This window comes from Ascidiella aspersa, chromosome 9, assembly GCF_963924565.1.
Source record: "Ascidiella aspersa chromosome 9, kaAscAspe10.2, whole genome shotgun sequence".
In the NCBI taxonomy this organism is placed as follows: Eukaryota; Metazoa; Chordata; class Ascidiacea; order Phlebobranchia; family Ascidiidae; genus Ascidiella; species Ascidiella aspersa.
Window position 1 is genome coordinate 24,677,202 of NC_139455.1, and position 25,980 is coordinate 24,703,181.

At 36.4% G+C, this 25,980-nt stretch overlaps 1 protein-coding gene and 1 pseudogene across 1 annotated transcript in view; one reads left to right on the forward strand and one right to left on the reverse strand.

Annotated features, from left to right (window-relative positions):
• Positions 1–16,344: 16,344 nt before the first annotated feature.
• On the forward strand, positions 16,345–16,477 carry LOC146134581 (U4 spliceosomal RNA; annotated as a pseudogene).
• Positions 16,478–21,756: 5,279 nt separating this feature from the next.
• Positions 21,757–25,980, reverse strand: part of LOC146134582 (uncharacterized) — a 28,636-nt gene continuing 24,412 nt past the window's right edge. Inside the window, exons 17-20 of the mRNA XM_083397847.1 lie at positions 25,283–25,419; positions 24,691–24,890; positions 23,842–23,980; positions 21,757–22,832 (exon numbers count right to left, since the gene is read on the reverse strand). Of these exons, the coding sequence (XP_083253973.1) occupies positions 22,648–22,832; positions 23,842–23,980; positions 24,691–24,890; positions 25,283–25,419 (661 nt within the window). The 3' untranslated portion in view covers positions 21,757–22,647. The remainder of the gene's footprint in view (positions 22,833–23,841; positions 23,981–24,690; positions 24,891–25,282; positions 25,420–25,980) is intronic.

The following is a 25,980-nucleotide window of genomic DNA, read 5'->3' on the forward strand; positions in this document are numbered from 1 at the left end:
TGAGAAGTGAAACAGTTGTGTCACGGAAACCAGATAGATTGGCATCGGCACGAAACAGGGTGTAAATACAAAAAATAAAGCACAAAATAAAAAAACTACTGAACTATTTTTCTTAATTTACAGTCGAATTTTTTTACAAATATTTTGAATATCAATTATATTTTTATTATCACCTATACGTTATTGCAACCCTATTTATATGGGCCGAAAATTTATTTTCGGGACATATCTTGTTTTTGCCGTTATTATATGGGCCAAAAATTTATTTTCGGGACATATCTTGTTTTTGCCGTTATTCTTTTTTGGTTTCCTATGGTTTCCTATGGTTTCCTATGGTTTCCTATGGTTTGTTTCAGACCGACTTTTGTCCGAAGCTTTATAGAAAAAGTAGACATCGTAGAACCTTCAAATTTTCAGACATGGCGTAGAGTGGTATGTAGGTGCTTTGTAAAAGTTTATGAGGCTGCACTCCCAGGGGCCTTTGCTTGGGGGGTAAAAACGTGAAATATTGCGTTTTAGCACTTTGTAGCTAACGACAGCCATCTAGCAGCAGAAAAACTTTCATACAGAATTCGTTCATATTCGCTTGCTTTGTCCAGCTCGCGTCGCGACGAGGCGGCTGCTGGCATCCCTGCTGCGCCCTATTGTCCCGCGCGTGCAACATTTGTGTTGGAAGTGGCTTGCCTAGTAAAACTATGCACATGCGACTTGCCTTTCATAAAGAGGCCTCTCTAAGTAAAAAAACCTATTGCTCTTACAACACAAAATATTTTACCACCGCAAATTTAAATGCGAATCCTACAGGCAGTGTACACATCTCTGTTAGCACATGTTGTAATTGTTGCACCATTCAAACATATCAACACCAGGTCTAAGCAAATATAATTATACAAGGGCCGCAACAACAAAAAGCTTAAGTTTAACGCATTCTTAACGACGACGTTACAAAGCTACGTCATAACATGGCGTCATAAATAAATAAATCTTGCGTTTATTGGATTTAAATTGGCAAAACTTTCAATATAAAACGTGGCTTATTAGGCACATAAACGTGTTTGCATATTGCTCAAAACTACAGATTTAAACTCTGTTTCAACAGTGATTACTCAGACCAAGGCATGGTAAAAATTTACACAGTAAAAGTTGGAAAAAGTATAGCAAACCATAGACGTTAAATCATTTAGAGAGAATGAAAATATTGACTTTTTAAACATGCTAGCTGACCAAAATGTGATAACATGGCCGTAAGCATTATCTACGTAAATTTTTATTGATCAAATGTATGTTTCGATCATTTGCCAAAATCTACGCCATATTTGAACCCCCTTCGCTTCAAAGCCATAAGTTATTATATTATTATACACAACTTATAATTGTGTGTAGATATGTTGGATTGGAGTAACATACAGAACAGGTGCAAATAGCAAATATTCTCCAAATACGATGTTTCCAATATTCTCCAAATCGTATTTCATCGTATTGTCGCGGTAATACACAAAGAGGTAAGGCCGTGAATAAAGTTTCACCCACCGTACAATTAACGGAGGGAAGCATTTCGAGTAGGGATGTTCAAGGCAGAATATCGGCGACACATTTATAATGCTTGCTTTAAATGCGGCGTCAGCATTTTTTGGGGCGACCAATTACTTCGCGATAAGCTTCGCCTAATAATTAAGTGTCAATAGGGTGTATTTACCGCCGCAAGTTTAAATGCGAAATCTTAAGGCAGTCTACGCCTCTCTGTTAGCACCTGTTGTGCATCTTGCTCCAACCAGCATACCAACATCAGGCCTAAACTTATCTAGCAAAACTTTCGATTTAATAGTTTGCGTATTAGGCACGTAATAGTGTTTTTCATATTGTTTGAAACGACAGATTTAAAGCCTGTTTTAACAGTGATTGCTCGGACCAAGCTATGGTAAAAAATTACCTAGTGAATGTTTGCAAAAGTATAGCAAACCATAGGCGTTAAATCATTTTTAGTCTTTAAGAGATAATAATATTTGCTTATCAAACACGTAAGCTGGTCAAAATTTAATAAAATGACCATACGCATTATCTACGTAAATTCTATTTATCAAATATATGTTTCGATCATTCCCCAAATTCTACGCCATATTTGAACCCCTTTCGCATCAAAGGCATAAGTTAAGTGGGGAAGTTTTCGGCCCATATCTGTTTTTGCTTGCAGAAACAAGTTAAGGAAAAAAAAAACAAAAAATATAATATAAAGTACACAATACAAAATATTAAAAAAAAATTAATAAATAAAAAAAAATAAATAAAATAAAATAAAGTAAAAATTGAAAATAAACACTAAGCCTTGAAAATACACCCCCTGACAAAATATACAACAACCGCACCCCCGTCAAGTTCTTTTTTGGTTTCCTATGGTTTCCTATGGTATGTTTCAGACCGATTTTTGTCCGAAGCTTTATAGAAAAAGTAGACATCGCAGAACCTTCAAATTTTCAGACATGGCGTAGAGTGGTATGTAGGTGCTTTGTAAAAGTTTATGAGGCTTCACCCCCAGGGGCCTTTGCTTGGGGGGTAAAAACCTGAAATATTGCGTTTTAGCACTTTGAAGCTAACGACTGCCATCTAGCAGCAGAAAAACTTTCATACAGAATTCGTTCATATTCGCTTGCTTTGTCCTGCTTGTGAAGTGACGAAGCGACTTACCGCCTGCTGGGCTTTATTGTCCCGCGCGTGAGACTTTCATTGTGCGAAGTGGCACGTCCTAAACTGGGCTCGTGCGACTTGCATTTTAAAACGAGGCTTCTCTTTAGTAAAATTACTTAATGCTGTTATGAAACAACTTATTTTACCTCCGCAAATTTAAATGCGAAATCTGGTGGCAACTCTAATCCAACATATCAACACCAGGCCTACACAACTTAAAATTGTGTGTTGATATGTTGGATTGGAGTAACATACTATACAGGTGCAAATAGCAAATATTCTCCAAATACGATTTTTCCAATATTCTCCAAATCATATTTCATCGTATTGTCGCGGTAATGCACAAAGAGGTAAGGCCGTGAATAAAGTTTCACCCACCGTACAATTAACGGAGGGAAGCATTGCGAGTAGAGATGTTCAAAGCAGAATATCGGCGACTCATTTATAATGTTGGGGGGGACATGGCGTAGAGTGGTATGTAGGTGCTTTGTAAAAGTTTATGAGGCTGCACTCCCAGGGGCCTTTGCTTGGGGGGTAAAAACCTGAAATATTGCGTTTTAGCACTTTGTAGCTAACGACAGCCATCTAGCAGCAGAAAAACTTTCATACAGAATTCGTTCATATTCGCTTGCTTTGTCCAGCTCGCGTCGCGACGAGGCGGCTGCTGGCATCCCTGCTGCGCCCTATTGTCCCGCGCGTGCAACATTTGTGTTGGAAGTGGCTTGCCTAGTAAAACTATGCACATGCGACTTGCCTTTCATAAAGAGGCCTCTCTAAGTAAAAAAACCTATTGCTCTTACAACACAAAATATTTTACTACCGCAAATTTAAATGCGAATCCTACAGGCAGTGTACACATCTCTGTTAGCACATGTTGTAATTGTTGCACCATTCAAACATATCAACACCAGGTCTAAGCAAATATAATTATACAAGGGCCGCAACAACAAAAAGCTTAAGTTTAACGCATTCTTAACGACGACGTTACAAAGCTACGTCATAACATGGCGTCATAAATAAATAAATCTTGCGTTTATTGGATTTAAATTGGCAAAACTTTTAATATAAAACGTGGCTTATTAGGCACATAAACGTGTTTGCATATTGCTCAAAACTACAGATTTAAACTCTGTTTCAACAGTGATTGCTCAGACCAAGGCATGGTAAAAATTTACACAGTAAAAGTTGGAAAAAGTATAGCAAACCATAGACGTTAAATCATTTAGAGAAAATGAAAATATTGACTTTTTAAACATGCTAGCTGACCAAAATGTAATAACATGGCCGTAAGCATTATCTACGTAAATTTTTATTGATCAAATGTATGTTTCGATCATTTGCCAAAATCTACGCCATATTTGAACCCCCTTCGCTTCAAAGCCATAAGTTATTATATTATTATACACAACTTAAAATTGTGTGTAGATATGTTGGATTGGAGTAACATACAGAACAGGTGCAAATAGCAAATATTCTCCAAATACGATGTTTCCAATATTCTCCAAATCGTATTTCATCGTATTGTCGCGGTAATACACAAAGAGGTAAGGCCGTGAATAAAGTTTCACCCACCGTACAATTAACGGAGGGAAGCATTTCGAGTAGGGATGTTCAAGGCAGAATATCGGCGACACATTTATAATGCTTGCTTTAAATGCGGCGTCAGCATTTTTTGGGGCGACCAATTACTTCGCGATAAGCTTCGCCTAATAATTAAGTGTCAATAGGGTGTATTTACCGCCGCAAGTTTAAATGCGAAATCTTAAGGCAGTCTACGCCTCTCTGTTAGCACCTGTTGTGCATCTTGCTCCAACCAGCATACCAACATTAGGCCTAAACTTATCTAGCAAAACTTTCGATTTAATAGTTTGCGTATTAGGCACGTAATAGTGTTTTTCAAATTGTTTGAAACGCCAGATTTAAAGTCTGTTTTAACAGTGATTGCTCGGACCAAGCTATGGTAAAAAATTACCTAGTAAAAGTTTGCAAAAGTATAGCAAACCATAGGCGTTAAACCATTTTTAGTCTTTAAGAGAATGATAATATTTGATTTTCAAACACGTAAACTGGTCAAAATTTAATAAAATAGCCATATGCATTATCTAAGTAAATTCTATTTATCAAATATATGTTTCGATCATTCCCCAAATTCTACGCCATATTTGAACCCCTTTCGCATCAAAGGTATATTTTAAGTGGGGAAGTTTTCGGCCCATATCTGTTTTTGCTTGCAGAAACAAGTTAAGGAAAATGAAAAACAAAATATATAATATAAAGTACACAATACAAAATATTAAAAAAAAAATTAAAAAAAAAAAAATTAATATAAAGTAAAAATTGAAAATAAACACTAAGCCCTGAAAATATATCCCCTGACAAAATATACAACAACCGCACCCCCGTCTAGTTCTTTTTTGGTTTCCTATGGTTTCCTATGGTTTGTTTCAGACCGAGTTTTGTCCGAAGCTTTATAGAAAAAGTAGACATCGTAGAACCTTCAAATTTTCAGACATGGCGTAGAGTGGTATGTAGGTGCTTTGTAAAAGTTTATGAGGCTGCACTCCCAGGGGCCTTTGCTTGGGGGGTAAAAACCTGAAATATTGCGTTTTAGCACCTTGTAGCTAACGACAGCCATCTAGCAGCAGAAAAACTTTCATACAGAATTCGTTCATATTCGCTTGCTTTGTCCAGCTCGCGTCGCGACGAGGCGGCTGCTGGCATCCCTGCTGCGCCCTATTGTCCCGCGCGTGCAACAATTGTGTTGGAAGTGGCTTGCCTAGTAAAACTATGCACATGCGACTTGCCTTTCATAAAGAGGCCTCTCTAAGTAAAAAAACCTATTGCTCTTACAACACAAAATATTTTACCACCGCAAATTTAAATGCGAATCCTACAGGCAGTGTACACATCTCTGTTAGCACATGTTGTAATTGTTGCACCATTCAAACATATCAACACCAGGTCTAAGCAAATATAATTATACAAGGGCCGCAACAACAAAAAGCTTAAGTTTAACGCATTCTTAACGACGACGTTACAAAGCTACGTCATAACATGGCGTCATAAATAAATAAATCTTGCGTTTATTGGATTTAAATTGGCAAAACTTTCAATATAAAACGTGGCTTATTAGGCACATAAACGTGTTTGCATATTGCTCAAAACTACAGATTTAAACTCTGTTTCAACAGTGATTGCTCAGACCAAGGCATGGTAAAAATTTACACAGTAAAAGTTGGAAAAAGTATAGCAAACCATAGACGTTAAATCATTTAGAGCAGTGGTTCCCAAACTGTGGTACGCGTACCACCGGTGGTACGCGAGAGTCTTTCAGGTGGTACGCGACTAACTTCAGCATACGTATAAATTTCGAAAACGTTCAACTTTTTAAACTTTCAGATTGGGTAATTTGCCGTGCTGCGTTTTAGTTACCCTTAACTTGAGGTTTCGCACGTTTATGACGTAACACTTATCTTGTTCAAGATAATAAAACGCTAATTGTTAGCTGGTTTAATATATATGCCCCTAGGGGTGCGCCCAGGAATTCTAAGGGGGGCGCGAGCTCGACTTTATATATTTTTAATTTTTGCAGTGATTTTAATGGTTTCGTTTGGGTTAGGCATAATTCCTACATACAAACTCTGTTTTTTGCCAACTTTAACATTAAAACTGCAAAAATTTTCGCGCTGCGCGCGAATCTTATAGTTCCCTTTTAGAAAATCCATGGTATCACCGTCCTATTAAATTAACTTATAGATAAACGATAAAAGCTATCGCCCTTTCGGACTATTTTTCATCCATATTTTATATATGATAACAGGCTATAGCAACAGGGGGAGTCGAACTTTTTTTGCGCGAAACTATATTGTTTTTGCAATATTGCCGTTGTATTGTGTGTCGTTACATCTTTTGAAACACGATAACGCAATGTTTAATATTTGCGCTTGACATTTTTTGCGCTCGACATAATAACTCTTACAACTGTGGAGTAAATGCCCTCGCAACACGTTTGTCAAAATCAGCTCGATAAAATCAATGTGTCGAGCTCGCGCAATTTGTTGCGTGCCCAATGCGAAACGCCTCTTCGGTTGCAGTTTAGCCAATTCGACCAACTAAAACTCAAAATTTTTCGCGCTTCGCGCGACCAACAATCCCTTCCTTCACTATTTTCCTGTTTTCTCAGTGATATTTAATTGCAAAATGTCGAAATATTAGGGGGGCGCAAGGCATGAGAAAATTACCAAAGGGGGGCGCGGCTGAAAAAAGGTTAAGAACCACTGAGTTAAAGTTTGAGATATTCTGGTAAGGTGTAACTTAGGTGGTACATCAACACTGTACAAAAGCTCAAAATGGTTCGCGAGAAAAAAAGTTTGGGAATCACTGATTTAGAGAGAATGAAAATATTGACTTTTTAAACATGCTAGCTGACCAAAATGTAATAACATGGCCGTAAGCATTATCTACGTAAATTGTGTAGATATGTTGGATTGGAGTAACATACAGAACAGGTGCAAATAGCAAATATTCTCCAAATACGATGTTTCCAATATTCTCCAAATCGTATTTCATCGTATTGTCGCGGTAATACACAAAGAGGTAAGGCCGTGAATAAAGTTTCACCCACCGTACAATTAACGGAGGGAAGCATTTCGAGTAGGGATGTTCAAGGCAGAATATCGGCGACACATTTATAATGCTTGCTTTAAATGCGGCGTCAGCATTTTTTGGGGCGACCAATTACTTCGCGATAAGCTTCGCCTAATAATTAAGTGTCAATAGGGTGTATTTACCGCCGCAAGTTTAAATGCGAAATCTTAAGGCAGTCTACGCCTCTCTGTTAGCACCTGTTGTGCATCTTGCTCCAACCAGCATACCAACATCAGGCCTAAACTTATCTAGCAAAACTTTCGATTTAATAGTTTGCGTATTAGGCACGTAATAGTGTTTTTCATATTGTTTGAAACGACAGATTTAAAGCCTGTTTTAACAGTGATTGCTCGGACCAAGCTATGGTAAAAAATAACCTAGTGAAAGTTTGCAAAAGTATAGCAAACCATAGGCGTTAAACCATTTTTAGTCTTTAAGAGAATGATAATATTTGATTTTCAAACACGTAAGCTGGTCAAAATTTAATAAAATAGCCATATGCATTATCTAAGTAAATTCTATTTATCAAATATATGTTTCGATCATTCCCCAAATTCTACGCCATATTTGAACCCCTTTCGCATCAAAGGCGCCGCAAATTTAAATGCGAAATCTGGTGGCAACTCTAATCCAACATATCAACACCAGGCCTACACAACTTAAAATTGTGTGTAACATACTATACAGGTGCAAATAGCAAATATTCTCCAAATACGATTTTTCCAATATTCTCCAAATCGTATTTCATCGTATTGTTGCGGTAATACACAAAGAGGTAAGGCCGTGAATAAAGTTTCACCCACCGTAAAATTAACGGAGGGAAGCATTGCGAGTAGAGATGTTCAAAGCAGAATATCGGCGACTCATTTATAATGCTTGCTTTAAATGCGGCGTCAGCATTTTTTGGGGCGACCAATTACTTTGCGATAAGCTTCGCCTAATAATCAAGTGTCAATAGGGTGTATTTACCGCCGCAAATTTAAATGCGAAATCTTAAGGCAGTGTATGCCTCTCTGTTAGCACCTGTTGTGCATGTTGCTCCAACCAACATACCAATATCAGGCCTAAACAACTAGCAAAACTTTCGATTTAATAGTTTGCGTATTAGGCACATAATAGTGTGTTTCATATTGTTTAAAACTACAGATTTAAAGTCTGTTTTAACAGTGATTGCTCGGACCAAGCCATGGTAAAAATTTACCGAGTAAAAGTTTGCAAAAGTATTGCAAACCATAGGCGTTAAACCATTTTAAGTCTTGAGGAGAATGATAATATTTGGTTTTCAAACACGTAAGCTCTGGCCAAAATGTAATAAAATGGCCATGTACATTATCTACGCAAATTCTATTTATCAAATATATGTTTCGATCATTCCCCAAATACTACGCCATATTTGAACCCCTTTCGCATCAAAGTGGGGAAGTTTTCGGCCCATATCTGTTTTTGCTTGCAGAAACAAGTTAAGGAAAATGAAAAACAAAATATGAAATATATAATATAAAATACACAATACAAAATACAAAATATTAAAAAATAAAAAGTGTAAAATAAAAAAAATATTAAATAAAAAAAAAAATAAAAAAATAAAAATAAAAAACACACAAAAAAAATAAAAAATAAAAATTAAAAAATGAATATGAAAAATAAAATTGAAAAAAAAAAAAAATAAATAAATAAAATCAATTTCAAAAAAAAATTAAAACTAAATAAAAATAAACACTAAGCCCTGACAATATACCCCCTGACAAAATATACAACAACCGCACCCCCGTCTAGTTTGTTTTTTGTTTCTCCACACTAGGGTGAAAATAATTATAGCGTTTTGACTGGTTGGTTTGTATTTTGCATGACCACACTCGTCAAAATCTGAACAAACATAGGTTAAATTAACGTTCGATAAACCACTAATTGTATTTTCTTTTACTGGCGACGGAAATCACCGCACAGAAAGCTTAACGGGGATCGTTTTGTCACAAGCTTTTATTTGTAATTTGTCTTGATTTATAAATGAAGAAGGTAAACGATGTTTGGTAAACAAAATCTTAATCCTTTTGTTGCTATTTGTAGGGTTTAAAACAAAAGTAAAAAAACAAAAAGTCATGACTGTTTAACTGTGTCAAAAATCCCTTTTAGACAAAATAAGGCGCTTTTTTAAATGTCTAATAATTACTTTTTTCTAATTAAACCTGCCCCACAAAGTCAGGCGATTTATTTAAGCCAAATGCGTTGGATTTGGTTACCCTACCTGTGTCACATATTCTTCCTTGGAAGCCAGGCGTGCAGCTGCAGCCGAATCCGTATTTGATATCATGACATGTAGCGTTGTTCTGACAGACTGGGGTTGAAAGTTTACATTCGTTGAAAACTGAAAACAGGTTATTTATAAATTTGAAGAGTAGACTTAACCACAAAGCAGTTCCCAGTCAGGGGTACCGTTTCTAATGCTCAAGGGTGCTAAAAGCATTTGAGAATCAAGAGTATGATTTTCACCAACAAGTCGTTGTGCACAATTATTAGTTTATTGGAAATGTGGATTGTCTTGTTCCAGTTCCGTTTATAGTGACGTTATAGTAATCAACCTATCGAAATTTATGGTGGGGTTGGGCAATTTATTTAATTTTTACTGGAGGGTACAAGCCATACGAGGTTGGGAACAACTAGGCGATTAAGATTCAATTTATTTTTGTGCATCTTTGCAAACAATAAAGAATTACGGAAACAAGCAAATAACACGACAAAATGTTTTTATTGCACAACTGCCCTGGTTTGAAGCTAGAAACATAACTGCTTAAACTCACACCCGAATGTAAAGATGTTAACAGATGACCTCGAAGAACCAACACTCTTCACTCCGTTCCTCACTGATCCATTCAAGTTTGATCTCACGTCGTTTAATTTGTACAAGGTCACTTCACCTCCATGTTCTAAAGATTGAACAACAGTTTACGCTTGAGGGGAGAGTACGGTTATAGTGATCGCTCCTAACCGCCTTGCTCTGCGTGAAGTGATATTTTATAATTACACAATAAAGTTCAGCCAAAGCCCGGCCCAAGCCCAGCCAAAGCCCAGCCAAAGCCCGGCCAAAGCCCGGCCAAAGCCCGACCAAAGCCCGGCCAAAGCCCGGCCCAAGCCCAGCCAAAGCCCAGCCAAAGCCCAGCCAAAGCCCAGCCAAAGCCCAGCCAAAGCCCGGCCAAAGCCCGGCCAAAGCCCGACCAAAGCCCGGCCAAAGCCCGGCCAAATCCCGGCCAAAGCCAGGCCAAAGCCCGGCCAAAGCCCAGCTAAAGCCCACCCAAAGTGAAACACATACCAGTTCAATTTAACCCATCCCAGTCCAGTTTAAACATTCGATCAAACTTTACCTTTGGTAACCTTCCCGGCGTGCACAGCAGCGCTGCAAACCGACGAATTTACGTGGTAGGGGTCGCTTCCTAGCACCAAATCACCCCCGCATCCAGGGGGGCACCAAGCCTCGTTCAGAGCGTACATCGCATTCCCCTTCGTATTACAGGTTACTGCATTAAGCACAAAATAAAAAACTACTAAACTATTTTCATTTTCATTTCTCTACAGTCTAAATTTTTTACAAATAATTTGAATATCAATGACATTTTAATTTTCACCTATACGTTATTGCAAACCTTTTTCATTTTTTTGGTTCTCCACACTAGTCCGTGATTTACAAAAAAATGTAATTAAAACTGCTTTAGACACCGAGTCTGAAGCTAGACCTGTCTAACATAATACACAAAACACAAAGACGCTTACTGTCGAATGTGTAGCTGACCGCAGAACGTGAGCAGTTGTGGGATGTCACTGCGTATCTTAAACCTCCCACGGGTTTGAAAGAAACTTCAATGTTTTTGTAGACTTTTACGAAGCCACCACTAACATCTGTAAATTAAGGAGATAAACAAGTTCTTTTGAAAGATCTTAAAACAGTTTTTTTTAACAAAAACACAAACAAGTTTTTGAAACAATAACAAAAAAACGTACTACAACCACACAAACAAAGAGTTACTGTACAACAACACAAACAAACTCAAGTGTTTTTGCTGGCCAATTTGTTAAGTTTCTTTACATCTGAAGTTAAAACATGCAGCCTATATTATTACCCACAACACACTAGTTGTAGGAACAGTAGATAAGTTTAGCTCACAAGTTTAAAAGCGTGTAATAGAAAGATCATTTTATTCAAGTGATATAAAAAATACAAAATCAACAAACCTTGCCAGAAATATTAAGTTTGTAGTTGAAACTGTCCAAAAACAAGCAGCAGACCTACTTACCGTCAACTAGGCCGAGCTGCATGGCGGCAAGGCAAATTGATCCGCCCGAATATTTCTCAAGTCCGCAAAGTTGATTTCGAGGATATTGTCTCCAGCAATTTTCAGGGCAAAACACAGGATTTATCGAGTAGGCCAAGTCAGTGAAATCAGTGTCGCAAGTTACTGAGAATAAATATAATGTCAGTTTAGTACAAGTATAATCAATGCTGTTTTCAACAGTATTAAAATATATATTTAAAAACGATTTAAAACGACTTTAAAAGTATGTAAAAAATCTACAAGGCTCCCTGCTAATAAAAATATATTATTTACCAAATTGTAATGTGTCTTTAGAAGCGTTAACAGCTGTGCAACCTAAAAAACTGAACTTACCACCGACCACCTGGGGCGGTAAAGAAGTAATACTAACAACCGTCAGGTGACGCTAAAGAGTAAATGTCTAAATTTTGGAAATATTTTTTTAATTTTTTTGTTAAACTTTTACATCGGTCGCCTGTGGCGCTAAAGAGGTATGCGTTCTCGTAAAAAAGTTTCACATGTTTCGCGATTTTACCATGAACATATCGAGTTTTCTGCGATGTATGCGCAAAATCCACCCAAATGTTAAGGATTTTAAAAAAAAAAAAAAAAAAAAAAGGGTAACCCCCTTGGTTGACTCAAAATAAATACCAAGCGCATGTTCTTGCATCTTCTTAAAAACAAACACATATTTAAAAAGACTTTACAAAGATTTTGTAAAATTTAGAAAAATCGCTCTTCGGGTGTAAACGAAGCTATAAACCGACATTTCGGCAACAGATACGAGCTGACCTCATCAGGGTTAAATAATTAGGATGTAAAAACGTTATGTGACTTTGCCGAAACCTCGGTTTATAACTTTGTTTACACCACAAGAGAGATATGTTGGTACTTTGCCCTGTGTAGTAAATTCTATTTTCGAATGCCTTATTGCTGTAAAACAACACATGTTGCTTTAATTTTGCATCCTATCCTAGTTGACAAGCTTTTATATCATCATTACAAACCACAAACATCAAAATGGAAATAATATTATTTTTGCGTAATACAACGTTTTTCGTATAAAAGTTAAATTCTAAATGAGAGAATAATAATCTTCCATTCAACTGCAAATTAACAACTGGAATTACTTTTTTGCGTTCTAAACTGTTGGTTGTGTTCCTTTAACCAAATCAGAATACTAAAAAGCAATAAAAAACAACGCAGGTACAATGCCTCGTATTCCTTGCAGCAACACATATGGAAGATAACAACAGTTATGACACAAATGTTCAAGGTTTTATTACTCATAAAGACACAGTGTAACACTATTGTACATACCAACGGAAGATGAAAGAGTGTCTGGAATTGCAATCATCAGTCCAAGGAAAAGAACAGAAACAGATGTCAGCGTCATCTCGACAAATTAACAGAAAATACAAACAACTCTAAACAATAATTGCAATGGTAAACGCATGCATGAAGTCGCGTTTTCAAAACTGTTCTTATAATTAAGAGGCGATACCTTAACTTTACAAAAATGTCAAAATTAGCGTCCTAATAATAACAAAACTCAATGCAAAGCGTTGCCTTAAATTATATTTGATCATTTAATTTCTTCCCTCGAATGAACGAATTAAACACTTTTACTGATTGCCCTGATCTAAAAGTCAAATTAATCATAAAATATCGGTTAAAATGCGTTACGTCTCGTTGTGAATGAAGGTCATCATCGAGAACTAATGGCAGGTTGCAGGCGAGTAAAAGTTATTCAGTAAAGCAGCAAAACAGGAAACGTGCATCTTGTCATTTCCTTGCGTCGCGCATCTAAGAACTAAAATGGAAGGCTGCGCACTCGTAACGAGCATTTCCCACTTGGAGCCACTTCATCACTTCGTAATATAGACACGGAGGCAAGTTTATGTGGTTAAGTTGAGCAGGCGCGGGTATTTCGTCTCTTGTCGTGGCAACATCGCAGGAAGCAATTGACGCCACACGCTTTGTGCCGTGTGGGGACCACAGTTTCGAAACCATTTTAAAGTGCTTTAAACCACCCGCTCAAAGTCCCATGACTTGCCTTGGTCACACCTCACGATGGCTGATTTGCGAAATTTAAAGGAATTCTGGCATTAAGAAAACAAAAATAGGCATTGGGAAATGAAGCTCACGAGAGCATTGTATTTCGTCGTAATTTATTGTTCGAATATTTTCTGGAACACCAACCAAGATAAAATTATGGAACAACATTCAAGAGCTAAAATACATCTCAAAATTAGGACAAAATTAAGTTGTAAAACGAAAGATTGGCGCGTGTCGCAAAAAAAATTCCAGTTACTGAGAACCAAAGCCTGGTGTCTAAACTCTATCCACAACTTAGATCCCCGTCAACTGTACCATCTTGTTTCGCCAATGTAAGCCCAAATCCGTCGCAATAAATGCAAGTATGAGTTAAATGAGCCTAGACACTGAGAACTAATCAAAATTAGTAGTTCAAAAAACTCGCCAATCACAAAATCAAGAACCAAATTTCGCTACCACCCACTACCAACTGATCCGTCAGAAATTAGTGTTAAGCAAAATTTGCAGTGCAAACAGAGACTGATGATAATTAAAAAAAGGGTTTGAGTCTATGGATTTCGCCTTTGTACAAAAAAATTGCTGTTTTGTTTAGAATCGTAATTGTGTGGTATTTGATTTTGTTTCAAATTAATTTCAGAATTACGACTTTTTGCGATTAGCTTTCAAAAAAGTTTAAATATAAGGAAAGTAAGTTTACCAGAATTATTGCATACAAACAAAATGCGCGCTTAACTATGCGTTTCGGGTATTATTAGTAAAAAATTTTATACAGTGTAACACAATACACGCTTTTATATTTTTATTGAAATTATACAGTGTCTTTCGAGAAAAAGCGCAAGTAAAAAAGTCTTTTCACACCGCGGCACACCGGTTGCGGAGCACTGACCTAGTGCACCGTTGTTCAACTGTTGCACCGCGTCGCACTGATTGGCCATGGAAAGTTTCCAGGTGCGTAGCACAAATTAAAAGAATGAGTGTATTTAAAAAAATTGCAACAATTTAGAAGAAATACTCTCCCCTGGCTCGCCAAGTACGTCAAAAAATGTCCGTCCTGACTTGTTAAGAAACACTTCCACAAAACGTTTTTCATTTTCGTATCCAGGTTCAGAAGAAAACTGTTTGCTTTACTTGAACCCATTTTCTACCATTTCTATCTCTATATTTTCGAATACAGTAATACGTATGATCAACGTAAATACAAAATAGATATACCTGGAGAGGACGGTATTCACAATGAAATTATTACATTACTGTTAAAATCCATTTTTTGACTTTACAATCGGGCTAAGAACATAGTGCGTTTATGTTTAATTGGCGCTGGTCTAGAAACCTACCACATTGCACATTATTATTTGAACTAGGGTGCGGGTTAGCGTTTGGGTTAGGGAGGGTCAGGCATTACTTAATAATAATACTTGACCCACCCTAAACCAAACGCCAATCAACACCCTAACCCAAATATTCTGTGTTGTGGTAGGTTTCTAGACCAGCGCCGTTTTATTGATTAATGTCTTTGTAAGTTTATCTTATAAGTTAAACTCAATCAGACCAGCAATTAGCTTATATAGCCAATTAAGTTTATTTTCGGCGGCGTTTCAAGCTGCAGCACAATTCCCGCTTTACATCGGACAATTATTACCAAACAATCGTGCTATTGTAATTTTACAACTAGCAGTAATTACAGTTGCAGCAGAATCTCGTGTAGAATATAATTTCAGTTTAGCTGAAGATTTAGTTTACTTAGCTTCAGTTAATTAATATAATTATTATTATAGAATAAAGTGGAATTAAGTGACAGTCTTACGACAGCTTTAGTTGCAGTAAGGAAACTTTTTTGCTTCTAATTGCTCCAAAATCTGGATTAAACCAGTTTAAGGCGGTTCTAACCGGTTTTTGTTGAAAAATCCGGTAAATTCCCATTGAAATTGGATTTTCTGAAAATCGTCAAAAATCGGATAAACACCAAGGGTATATAGCCTTGCCAAATTTTCAAATTCATCGAAAAACTTTTTTGCTTCTAATTGCTCCAAAATCTGGATTAAACAATGAATCCACGACTATCACGCGGCCCACAAATACATTATAAAACTAAGCAATACAAAACTGTCTCACGGCCCAATAAAATTGGCTCTGCGGCCGACAGTTTGCCGACTTTCCCTAAAACTTAAACCGTGAATAGAAAGCAAAAAACCTTAAACCGTGAAGTGGGAAATTGCAATGAGTCTTTAATTATTTCTTGCATCTGCAGACATGTTCTGCAGTTAAAAAAAGCTTAAAAAAACACTTCGTCGTCGCTTACGTGAAACGTAATTTTTATAATTTTGATTCATATCTTAACGAGAATCAACCAACAAACGAAAGTTTAAACGCAGATTACTTGTTAACGAAAAATAATTTTTTGTCCGCTAATTAGGTGCCCAACAGCCACCGTACCCATTCAACCCTGTGCGGCGCCTCCCCTCCACATGGATTCCGTACCTCTCCCTTGTTGGATGAAACGGTTGTCCGGAGGTTGTAGCTCTCCCATTTTCACTCTAATAATCGGTAGCTTAAAGCATTAACATTGGTAAAACTTTTGGTTGTTTTTAATACAAATAATTTTGATCTGAGTTTCTTGCCTAAAAAAGAAAAAAAAAGTAAACGAAGTGAGTTTGACTTTGTACAGTGGCGATATCGTAGCTGATGAGGTTTATCCGAGGCGCGATTATTACTAGTTAAAATAAAAAAAAGATAAAAATAAGCTGTTATACGGCCCATTAATTAAAGATATACGCCCATTACATTGTAGACTTCAAAAGTAACGTTTAAAAGTAAAATTAAAAGTGTTTGTTTTAACTTTTTAGTCAACTGACATCATTTGCTTCAAACTATAAAAGCGGCTTCTGCAAAAATATAAATGTGAAAAACAATAGAAACGAAAATAACAACTTTGAATTCTCACGGTTCAGTTCCATTTATTGAGAAACTAAGCTATTCGTCGCCAACCAACAAACGAAAGTTTAATCGAGGATTACTTAAATCGAAATTTAAGTTTTAAAGAGGTCTTTATCAAGATTGGCGAAGTGCTGCTTGACCTATCGATGAGCTTGTCCGATCTAGGAAGTTAAGCAGCTTTTTTACTTCGTTGGGCAATTGGAAGAAGACTGCTCGTAATCAAGTGTCATTATAGTTAGTTGGTTGCATGTTTATTGTTGTTAGTTACAACTCTGTACGTTGGAAGAGTGGATAGCACTACGGTGATTCACAAATCAACGTGTTTTTCTGGATGTGGGAGAGTACTATAAAGTTACAAACATCGCGCCTACAAATACCAACTCACCAAAAAACTCAGCTAAAGAAATTAAGACACCTTCGAATAAAAAACGATAAAAAACGGACTTAAATTAAAAAAAACTTCAAAAAAATATATTAGAAAAAGAACATTTTGTTATATACTAAGAAATAAAAAAAAAAAATTTTTTAGCCAGCCGAAATATTTGCAGTTTGTCCAAACGCACTTGGAGAAACTGCAAATTATCATTTATTCATTCTGAAGTGATTTTCTCAAAAACAGTAGCGTTTGTGGATTCTTAAGATTGGTGGTTAAAATACTTCTGGTGATACACAGTTCATCTTAAGTTGGATTTCAAAATCAACAATTTTCCCAAAACGACTTCTAAATAACAGGTTGACGACATGAAGCTTATCGCAGCCTAAAATTAGTTATAAGAACGAGATGTGTCTGTTTGATATAACGCTTGACTATTTATTATAGCGCATTTCAAATTATCAGTATCAAATTATCTTCAAATTATCACTATCCTATAACATAGGGCTAAATCGGCAAAATCGGCCAATTTCGACGTGCATATACCAGCGATTTTTTTCAAATTTTTTTCGACCTGCTCCGATTGTGCTGAAATTTTCACAGAAGATGCGCTAGGACAATATGAATCCAACGGTGATACTTATATAGTCCAATTCTTTATAATTAACGAGAAAATAGACATTTTTTATAAAAATTATCCAAAAAAACGCGATTTTTGGCATTTTTTAAATATCGACCTGCCCCGATTTGGGTGAAACTTGGTGCGTAGATGCGCCTTGGGCGTAGAAATAACATGGTAAAGTTTCAGCCCCCTAACACCTAAAATAAAGCCAAAAAACGACTTTAAAGTTTTTTTGATTTTTTTTCAATTTTGCGAATTTTTGAAAAAAAAAATCCCCGGGGATTTCCCCGAAATAAAAATACGGTAATTTTTTTTCAATAATTATCAGCTGTTAATTTTAATCAGTATTTTTTATTCTGACAATGTCAGATATCCTGCGTGCAGATTAATTCACCGCCAAAACTTGATACAACAATTCACAATAAGCACTAAACCGAGTTGCCAAATACATTCCCATCCAGTGAAGCTCTTAACGGGAGCAATTTGCTGCGCCCAAAAGCCACAAGTCGGGTGTTATTAGCTTGTTGTAATGCAAAACCACTATGTTAAATTAAGGATATAAACTGTATGAAAAAACTTTCGTTTGTTGGTCGAAAGTGTAGCAAAAATTAACTAAAATGTTTTGCTTTAATGAGTTTGGTAAATTGTGATTAATTTACTAAAGCAAACCATTTGAAAAATTCAGGCCAAGATAATAACAAACAAATCTCAACATACAGCTACCTGCAGTTTGTTGCAAAACAAAGTGCTGTACTTAGCTGATGGAATGTAAGTTGTAGTAATCGTTTTGGCTCGATTCTTCCAACTGAAGAAAAGGGCCGGAAATAGCACAACACGGTTAGTAATGGTCTGGGCCAAGCCCTTTATTAAACCTGTCTCCACCAGGAAACAGGTGCCACCACGAAGGTAGGGTACGAATTGCGAAGCGGAGTAGGGCATTTATTTCCACGATAATTTTTTTTTGTAACACGCAAAATATAGATATGTTTTGGTACCGAATAAGAAGTTATCTAAATGTAAAAAACACGTTTTTATTATCTTTACACAATAGCGACAGAAAAAAAAAAAAAAAAAAAAAAAAAAAAATGAACAGGTAGTGAGAAACAGCCTCTATTTTCTTCAAATAGTTCGTAATTCCAAGTTTTATTATTCTACGCAGTTTCACATTTTGTATGTGCTGGTAGGTTTATTTAGTAGGTAGGCATAAGAGGTAAATGTTTAAACCTTTTGTTTGTGGTGGAGGTGGTACAATTTTGACAGCTCGTTTGTTGCTTTAAATAAAAGTGGTAGGATTCTAGACCAGCGCCCTTTTTTCACAAGACCATTGTTTTTATAAGTTTAATCACTTTTACATCACAATTTCAATAAACGCTTTATTATATAATTGCTATTTACAAATACCGCCGACGATTATAATAAAGGTGTTAACAACGGAAATTACCCGGAAATTAATAACACAGTCAAGCTCTAATTGTGTATTATATCCGCGAAGCACGAAAAATTTGGGGTTTACGTATAGTTAAAGTTGGCCCAAAATATAGTTCGACGGGTACTCAGGACCACTTCTTTGGCACGTGGGTCAGAACCACGCAGAGACAATATAAAACTTATAAGCCTCATGTAGTTTTAAAACAAAGTGCAATAAATGTACGGCTATCACGCGGCCCTTCAAAATTGCTCCAAAATCTGGATTAAACCGGTTTAGGGCGGTTTTAACCGTTTTTGGTGAAAAATCTGGTAAATTCCCCTTGAAATTGGATTTTCTGAAAATCGTCAAAAATCGGATAAACACCAAGGCTATAAATTGATCGAAAAACTTTTTTGCTTCTAATTGCTCCAAAATCTGGATTAAACCGGTTTAAGGCGGTTCTAACCGGTTTTTGTTAAAAAAATCCGGTAAATTCCCCTTGAAATTGGATTTTCTGAAAATCGTCAAAAATCGCAAAAACACCAAGGCTATAAATTGATCGAAAAACTTTTTTGCTTCTAATTGCTCCAAATTAAAATTAAAATCTTTCAGTAAACATTTTACTGTTGACTCGGGTATAGTCTTACCTTTTTACGATTTTAAATTCTCATTTCATTTGAAATTTAGTTTATTTTTCTGAAGAAACTTGATAGATAATTTTTTCATTGCAATTTTTTTTTTACTTTTGGTACTTTTAACTGGTTGTAATTTATGGCAAAAATATATAGAAAAAAAAACTTTTTTCAACTTCTTCAAACCATAAAATTACTTCTGTTGGTTGTTGCTGAAATATACAAATCAAATGCACTTGTAATAGCTCTTTGTCTTTATTACGTCACAATGCTACAACAAGCGAGCGTAACAATGGAAAGCAAGTGCATGGGCTGACAATTAAACGATGTTGTAAATAATGACAGTTAAGACAAATAAACCGAGGTTCGCATAGCAGAACTTTTTTGAAGCTTAATGTCAAGCCCGCGGAGGAGTAGGTAGCACTTTGTAAAAGTTTCGAATAAATCTTAAGATAATTGTTAGAGGTTGTAGTTACGTAGAAGGAATATCAAAAGTCAATATTGGACCGTTTCGAATTGAAAACCTGTTGAAAATGAATAAAGGAATACTCGAAACATTTAAAATTTGGCGTACTCCCGCATGGGTTTTGACATTCTACTAAACATACAGGTAATATTTTTCCAAAAAACCTTCAAAAATAAACGTGTGTGCGTTATACTAGGGCAGTAGGCGAAGAAAAAAACAAATTCAGTGAGAACTCATAATGCCAACGCTTTAATTGTTTAGATTTATATCTTCATTCAATTATACACTTCGTTAAAACTCGCCGAGAAACACGCACGTCACAGAAACGTCATTAAATTCGTGTGACGTCACACAATATGACGTAAAGGTAGAAAAATAAGCACGCGATTTTTTGCGGATAAAAAACGCCGAAATAAACGACTCCCACACAATTAACGTTCAACCGTAGATATAAGGAGAAAAGAAGTATATTTCCAATATGAACAAGGGGCAACTTTCATGCATTTTATGCGAAATGAAAATATTGGCGTTGTTTCTTATTTCGTGTTTTAAGTATTCAGAAAACAAATTCGGACACTACTTGTGAGATTTCTGTTAGAAAATGATAAAAAAAAAAACTATGTCTTCGAAGTTTAGGAAACCAACCGTTCAGAATGAAAAATCGAGCGAGTTCGCTTTTATAATCCTTAGCTGGAAAAACACAAACACAAAAGTAACAGAAATACTGCCATTAAGTTGCTACGCATGCTAAAGTGAAAAAACAACGTTCTCCAAACAAAAATCCGGTTTCAGAGTTTAGTTTGGGAACTAAGGTTTTTAGGTAACCTTAAGAAATGTGCGCGTACCATAAAAATATCTTGTAAAATTGAAAACAATATTCGAAACATCGGAAAACAGCACCAAAGCAGTGGCGGAGTTTTAACCACAAATTGACGTGTACTATTTTCCAAAAAAATGGTGAATAACACTTTATTTTAAATTGACTTTTAAATTTCAAACACTACCGGGAGTTTTGCGTTTTTAAGAGTGCCTGTTTTTTTTTAAATAAATAGACGAAATGCCCCAAATTTTTAGAACATCAGATTAGAAATTGTTCGCAGTTCAAATAAAAATTAGGTAATGAAAAAAAAATCGATTCTCCTTCCCTTAATATCACCGCAGTATATTACATAAGAATACACGATAATCGCAGAGATTTAGTTTTAAGTTGCACGGTTTTAAGCATAAAAACTCCTGCCGTACTCGGCTTAGCATTACAAAATAGCGATATTGATTTTTATGCACGAGTAGCCGAGTTGGACTCGTCGAATGCCAAGCACAGGGTTGCCACAAAATTTTATGAAAAAAATTAAAGACATTCAAAGAGTTTTTAAAGAAAATTTGTAGGTTTTCAAAGACGTAAAACGAGTCGCTGGACGTTTTTTGTAATAATTCGGAAACAAAACAGTATGAATACCACTGTAAGCACAATTAAAAATGGTTGAAAAATGTTTTAAACACGTAACAAGAAATAAATTTAAAGATTATTCAAAGATTTTTGAAAAAACATAGGGTTTTAAAAGCTTTTCAACACGCAAATCAATTGAAAAACTTTTGTAGATTTTAAAACTTTATGGCAACCCTGCAGCATTAACAGGTTACTTAGAATAGAAATATGGCGGCGACTTAGTACCTACAGCGGTTTAGGCGAAACTTTAGAACCGTGTTAAATAAAACTCTAGTCGGCACCACAAAACGGAAAGATTCGGGTAAATTCGCACCAAAAAATAATCAATTTCAACCAAAAACGAATCACTTGCTTTAAATTCACGATTGACAGCGTAAATGGTTTAAGCATAGACAATACTGCTTGCCAAAATACAAGACAAAGCGATCACGATTCGCGCAAGAAGAAATAATAACAACGCATCGTATTGGGATCGATTGAAGCGGTGGTTCTCGAGCTGTGAAAGATTTTAAATTTTTTTTTGCAAAGCAACCTATGCGTATTACAAACACCCATGGTAGGCAACAATGTGGGACTTAAGTACAGTGTTAATATGCACACTATCCGTTAGATAACTGATAATGTTAAGATATAAAAGGTTACAATAATAATAATTAACATTAACTGAAGATGATACAAGCTCGTATCGAAACGTCTTAATCAAGATGATGTCGATATACTCGACCTTTTTGGCTTTGCAATTTATTAATAATAATTAATAATGTCAAAATGTTCAGAATGGCCAACATCCAAAAATGTACCGCGAAATTTTCATATTTTTGCAAAACTTATGCGTATTACAAATATCCATGGTAGGCAAACACGTTGGCTTCTTTAGAGAAGTTTATAAGCATAATAATAAAGTCAAAACTTTCTTAACGGCCCAAATCTAAAAATGTTCAAGAACCACTGCAATAGCAAAAAAAGAACCTTTTCAAACCCGAAAAGTTGAATAAAAACGCCAAAGCTCCCGCAAAAAAGCAGAACGTCAAGGTCCCACGGCGCAGCGCTTGAAAAGCCAGTGGAGCGAAACGGTCACGCTTTGTCGATCGCACCTCTTCGGCTGTTAACCGTTGGTTTAAAGCGTGACAAGTATGCCTTACAGCTGTCGCAATACCTGCACTGAACTTTCACCAAGCCGCATAACTCGCAATTGTGCGGCTGTTTGTCGCCATCTACCGGTGGTGGGGCGCCGTTGGTGGTCGGTTTAGCGACGTTTTCTGAAAAAAAAGAAGAAAAGGTTGGTTTCACTTAAGCATTGGGTTCAAAATGTTATGATTTCGTTATCAGTCGCTAAAACTTTAGGTAATTGATTAAGAACACAAATCAAACGTAAATAATAATAAATAATTTAGAGCAGGGTTTCTCAACATTTTCTTTTCGGGGCCACGGAGCGGTCTTTATAGGCGCAACCGCACAAGCATATATTATTTGAATTATTATCCAGCTACACTCAAATTTGAGGCTTTAAAATTTGAGCGACGCTTTCTGCAAAAAAAGTAAAAAAATTGGTTTCGTTGAAGATTGTGCTAAAACTGTTACGAAATCAATATCGGAAGCCAGGCTTGACTAATTAATTCGACAAACATAGTTTGGAGAGCGGGTAAGTCGAAGAAAGTGAAAAAATAATTTCACATAAGGTCTTGATCTATATAATTGTGATTTTTTCTTTAAACTTGTAAAATGACAAAGCTACTGAAGAACAATTCCCAAGTGAAATACATATAATTTTACTTTAACAAAATGTGCAGGAGCAGACAACGAATAAATGTTGTTTATAACACTAAAACCTAATTGGTGTCGAGAAGTTTCAAATCTCACTGAACCAAAGACTCGTTATCGTGTTTTTCACAAAATATTGCATTACAGCTGCTTGAATGTGTTCGAAGACGGTTATTATAAAAGTATTACGACAATGCACATGCAACAAGAGAATGTTGAATAAACTGAAACAAGCTACTTTGGTTTATACTTCGTTTACACCAGAAGAACGATTTCTATCTATTGAGATGTTGCCTAGTGGAGCTAACTCTATTTGAAACAAGTTACGTTCAAAAAGGAACCATTAAGGCAAATCCTAGTGATCATAACATCAAATTAAAGCTGGAATTGTTATAAGCTCCCGCTATGACCAAGTGACAAAGAACCGCTGGTTCGAGTCGTATCGTCATTTAAAGCCAAAATCTTAATCTCTTCCCGCTATGACCAAGTGACAAATTCCTAACTCACTTGTTACCGCCGATGTGGACGCGAATTGGGGGTTTCCCCTCCTGGAGCGAAAGTCCTGGATGATCTTGTCCTTGAACTGCGGGGGAATCCCCGGGCCCGGGTTCCGCTTCTTTGCCTCCTCGGCCCATTTCATCATGCCCTGGAGACAAGAAATTTTTATACAGTAACCAACTGGTGTTCATTACAATATATCGGTGTCTTAGAAATGCCTTTTTCGAAATTACATAAAAAAATTTTTTTTCGAAATTACATAAAAAAAAAAAAATTAAACTTAAATTACCCAAGGTTTTTTACATGAACATTTTTTACATTTTTTTATTGTGTTCCAAAACGAGACAAAATGCCCCTGAATCTATTTAAATTCTAAATCGTGAACTGCTCCTTTGCTTAAATTTAAAACTTTCTGTTGGGTAAATACTATAATAGTTAACATATTTGGATTTTTGGAGATTGGTTTGTAAGAAGTTTCCTCCAATACCAGCGAAAAAATTCTACGGAGACATGCCTCATATTAGCATTTTTTTGCACAGTTTTTTATTGCACATTTTATTTTTTACTATGTATGGATCTGTAATGTAGCTTGATAATGAATTTCAAAGCCTAAAAGGTTGAGAAGTTCGACATCATCTCGTTTAAAGGCGCTTGACTTCTCACTTCTGATAAAGCACGCTCGCGACTTGTAAGAAGTTTTCCACAAAAAATTACAGCGCATACTTTTCATTGTTGGCCCTTTTCTGAGCCCGACTTCATTCCATAAAGTTTTTACGACCGGAAAAATGTCAATTTTATCCAATATAATGGCTTTTAGTATTTTTATTGTACAGTTTTTTACACGAAAACTCAATTCACCTGCTGTTGTTGGTGATTTACCCTCTGTCTGTCATCCGGGGGTTGTTTGGTGGGAGGGAGGATCTGAGGGGGCACACTAGCCCCAGGGGAGTCCCCAGGGGGGCGCCGGCGTTCCCGGCCGGGGTCGTGTGGCGCCGGGTGACCCCGGGAGGGTATGACGTCATTGGATCGGCCGAATTTTGAAGCGTCGGGGCGCAAACCTGAAAGAAAAACTTAATTTAACGAAACGATTTTCTGTAAACTTTTTACGATTTGGAAAATTGGACCAAATTTGCAGCAAACGTAATCATTTCACAGAGAAAATAATTTTTAATGCAAAAAAATGTCAAGCGTGTTGGCTATGGATTAGGGATTTCCGATGTGATAGACGCCAACAAGGTAAATCCGTTGGTAACAGGGTTGATATATAATGATTTCTGTGATTAAAACCACTAAATAAGAACTGAAAGTATTTTTTTTAAATCGTATGGCTTCATAAGAATTTCCAATTAATAATTTAAAAGTTAAAAGATTGGGTGGCAAACAACAAGACGATAAATCACAAATTAAAATTTTGCGGTTAAAGTCACTTTTCAAAAATTGGATCACTCACCCATTGGGGGTCTTCTATTCGGCGCCTGTCGGTTTCCGCGGCCTGCCGGGCCGGTTTGTCCAGGGGGGTAACCAGAGCCGTTTGGGCCCGCTCGGCCAGATGGGCCAACTTGACCGGGTGCCACCTCGTTGGACGGACTAAAACATAAAACGCGTCAGATTGGTTTGGGTTCTACGATATGTCTTTAGTGTAATTGTAATAGCTAGGTACACGATTGAAAGTAGCGATAGTGGCTCGCACCATATGCTATTCTACGTTTGACGTTTGTTAATTATTATAGGGGTTCCAGCAGAGGTTTTTGATCTAACAAAGCGATTTCTTCTTTAATATATCGGAGATTGGTATAAAACACCAAATATCGGGCATTCATACTCGTTTGGCTGACATGAGTTTGTTTTGCGTGTGGCTTGATTAAATTTACAAAGACGGGGATCGCACCTCTCTTGTGGTAAATGGGGGGAGGGGCGATAAAAACAAAAATCGAAAACCTGCCGGTGTGCTGGTATTTGTTGGCGTGTGATAAAGTCATAAATACAAGACTCCATGTCGTCCTAATTTAACCAGAATTTTTTGTAGAAATAATATTATCGGACATATCTAATAGTAATGACGTCATCTTGTATCGGGCAGCGATACTTTTTGCCCAAAATATCGGGTGCGGGAATAAATCGCCACATATCGGAACATTCCTACTCGTA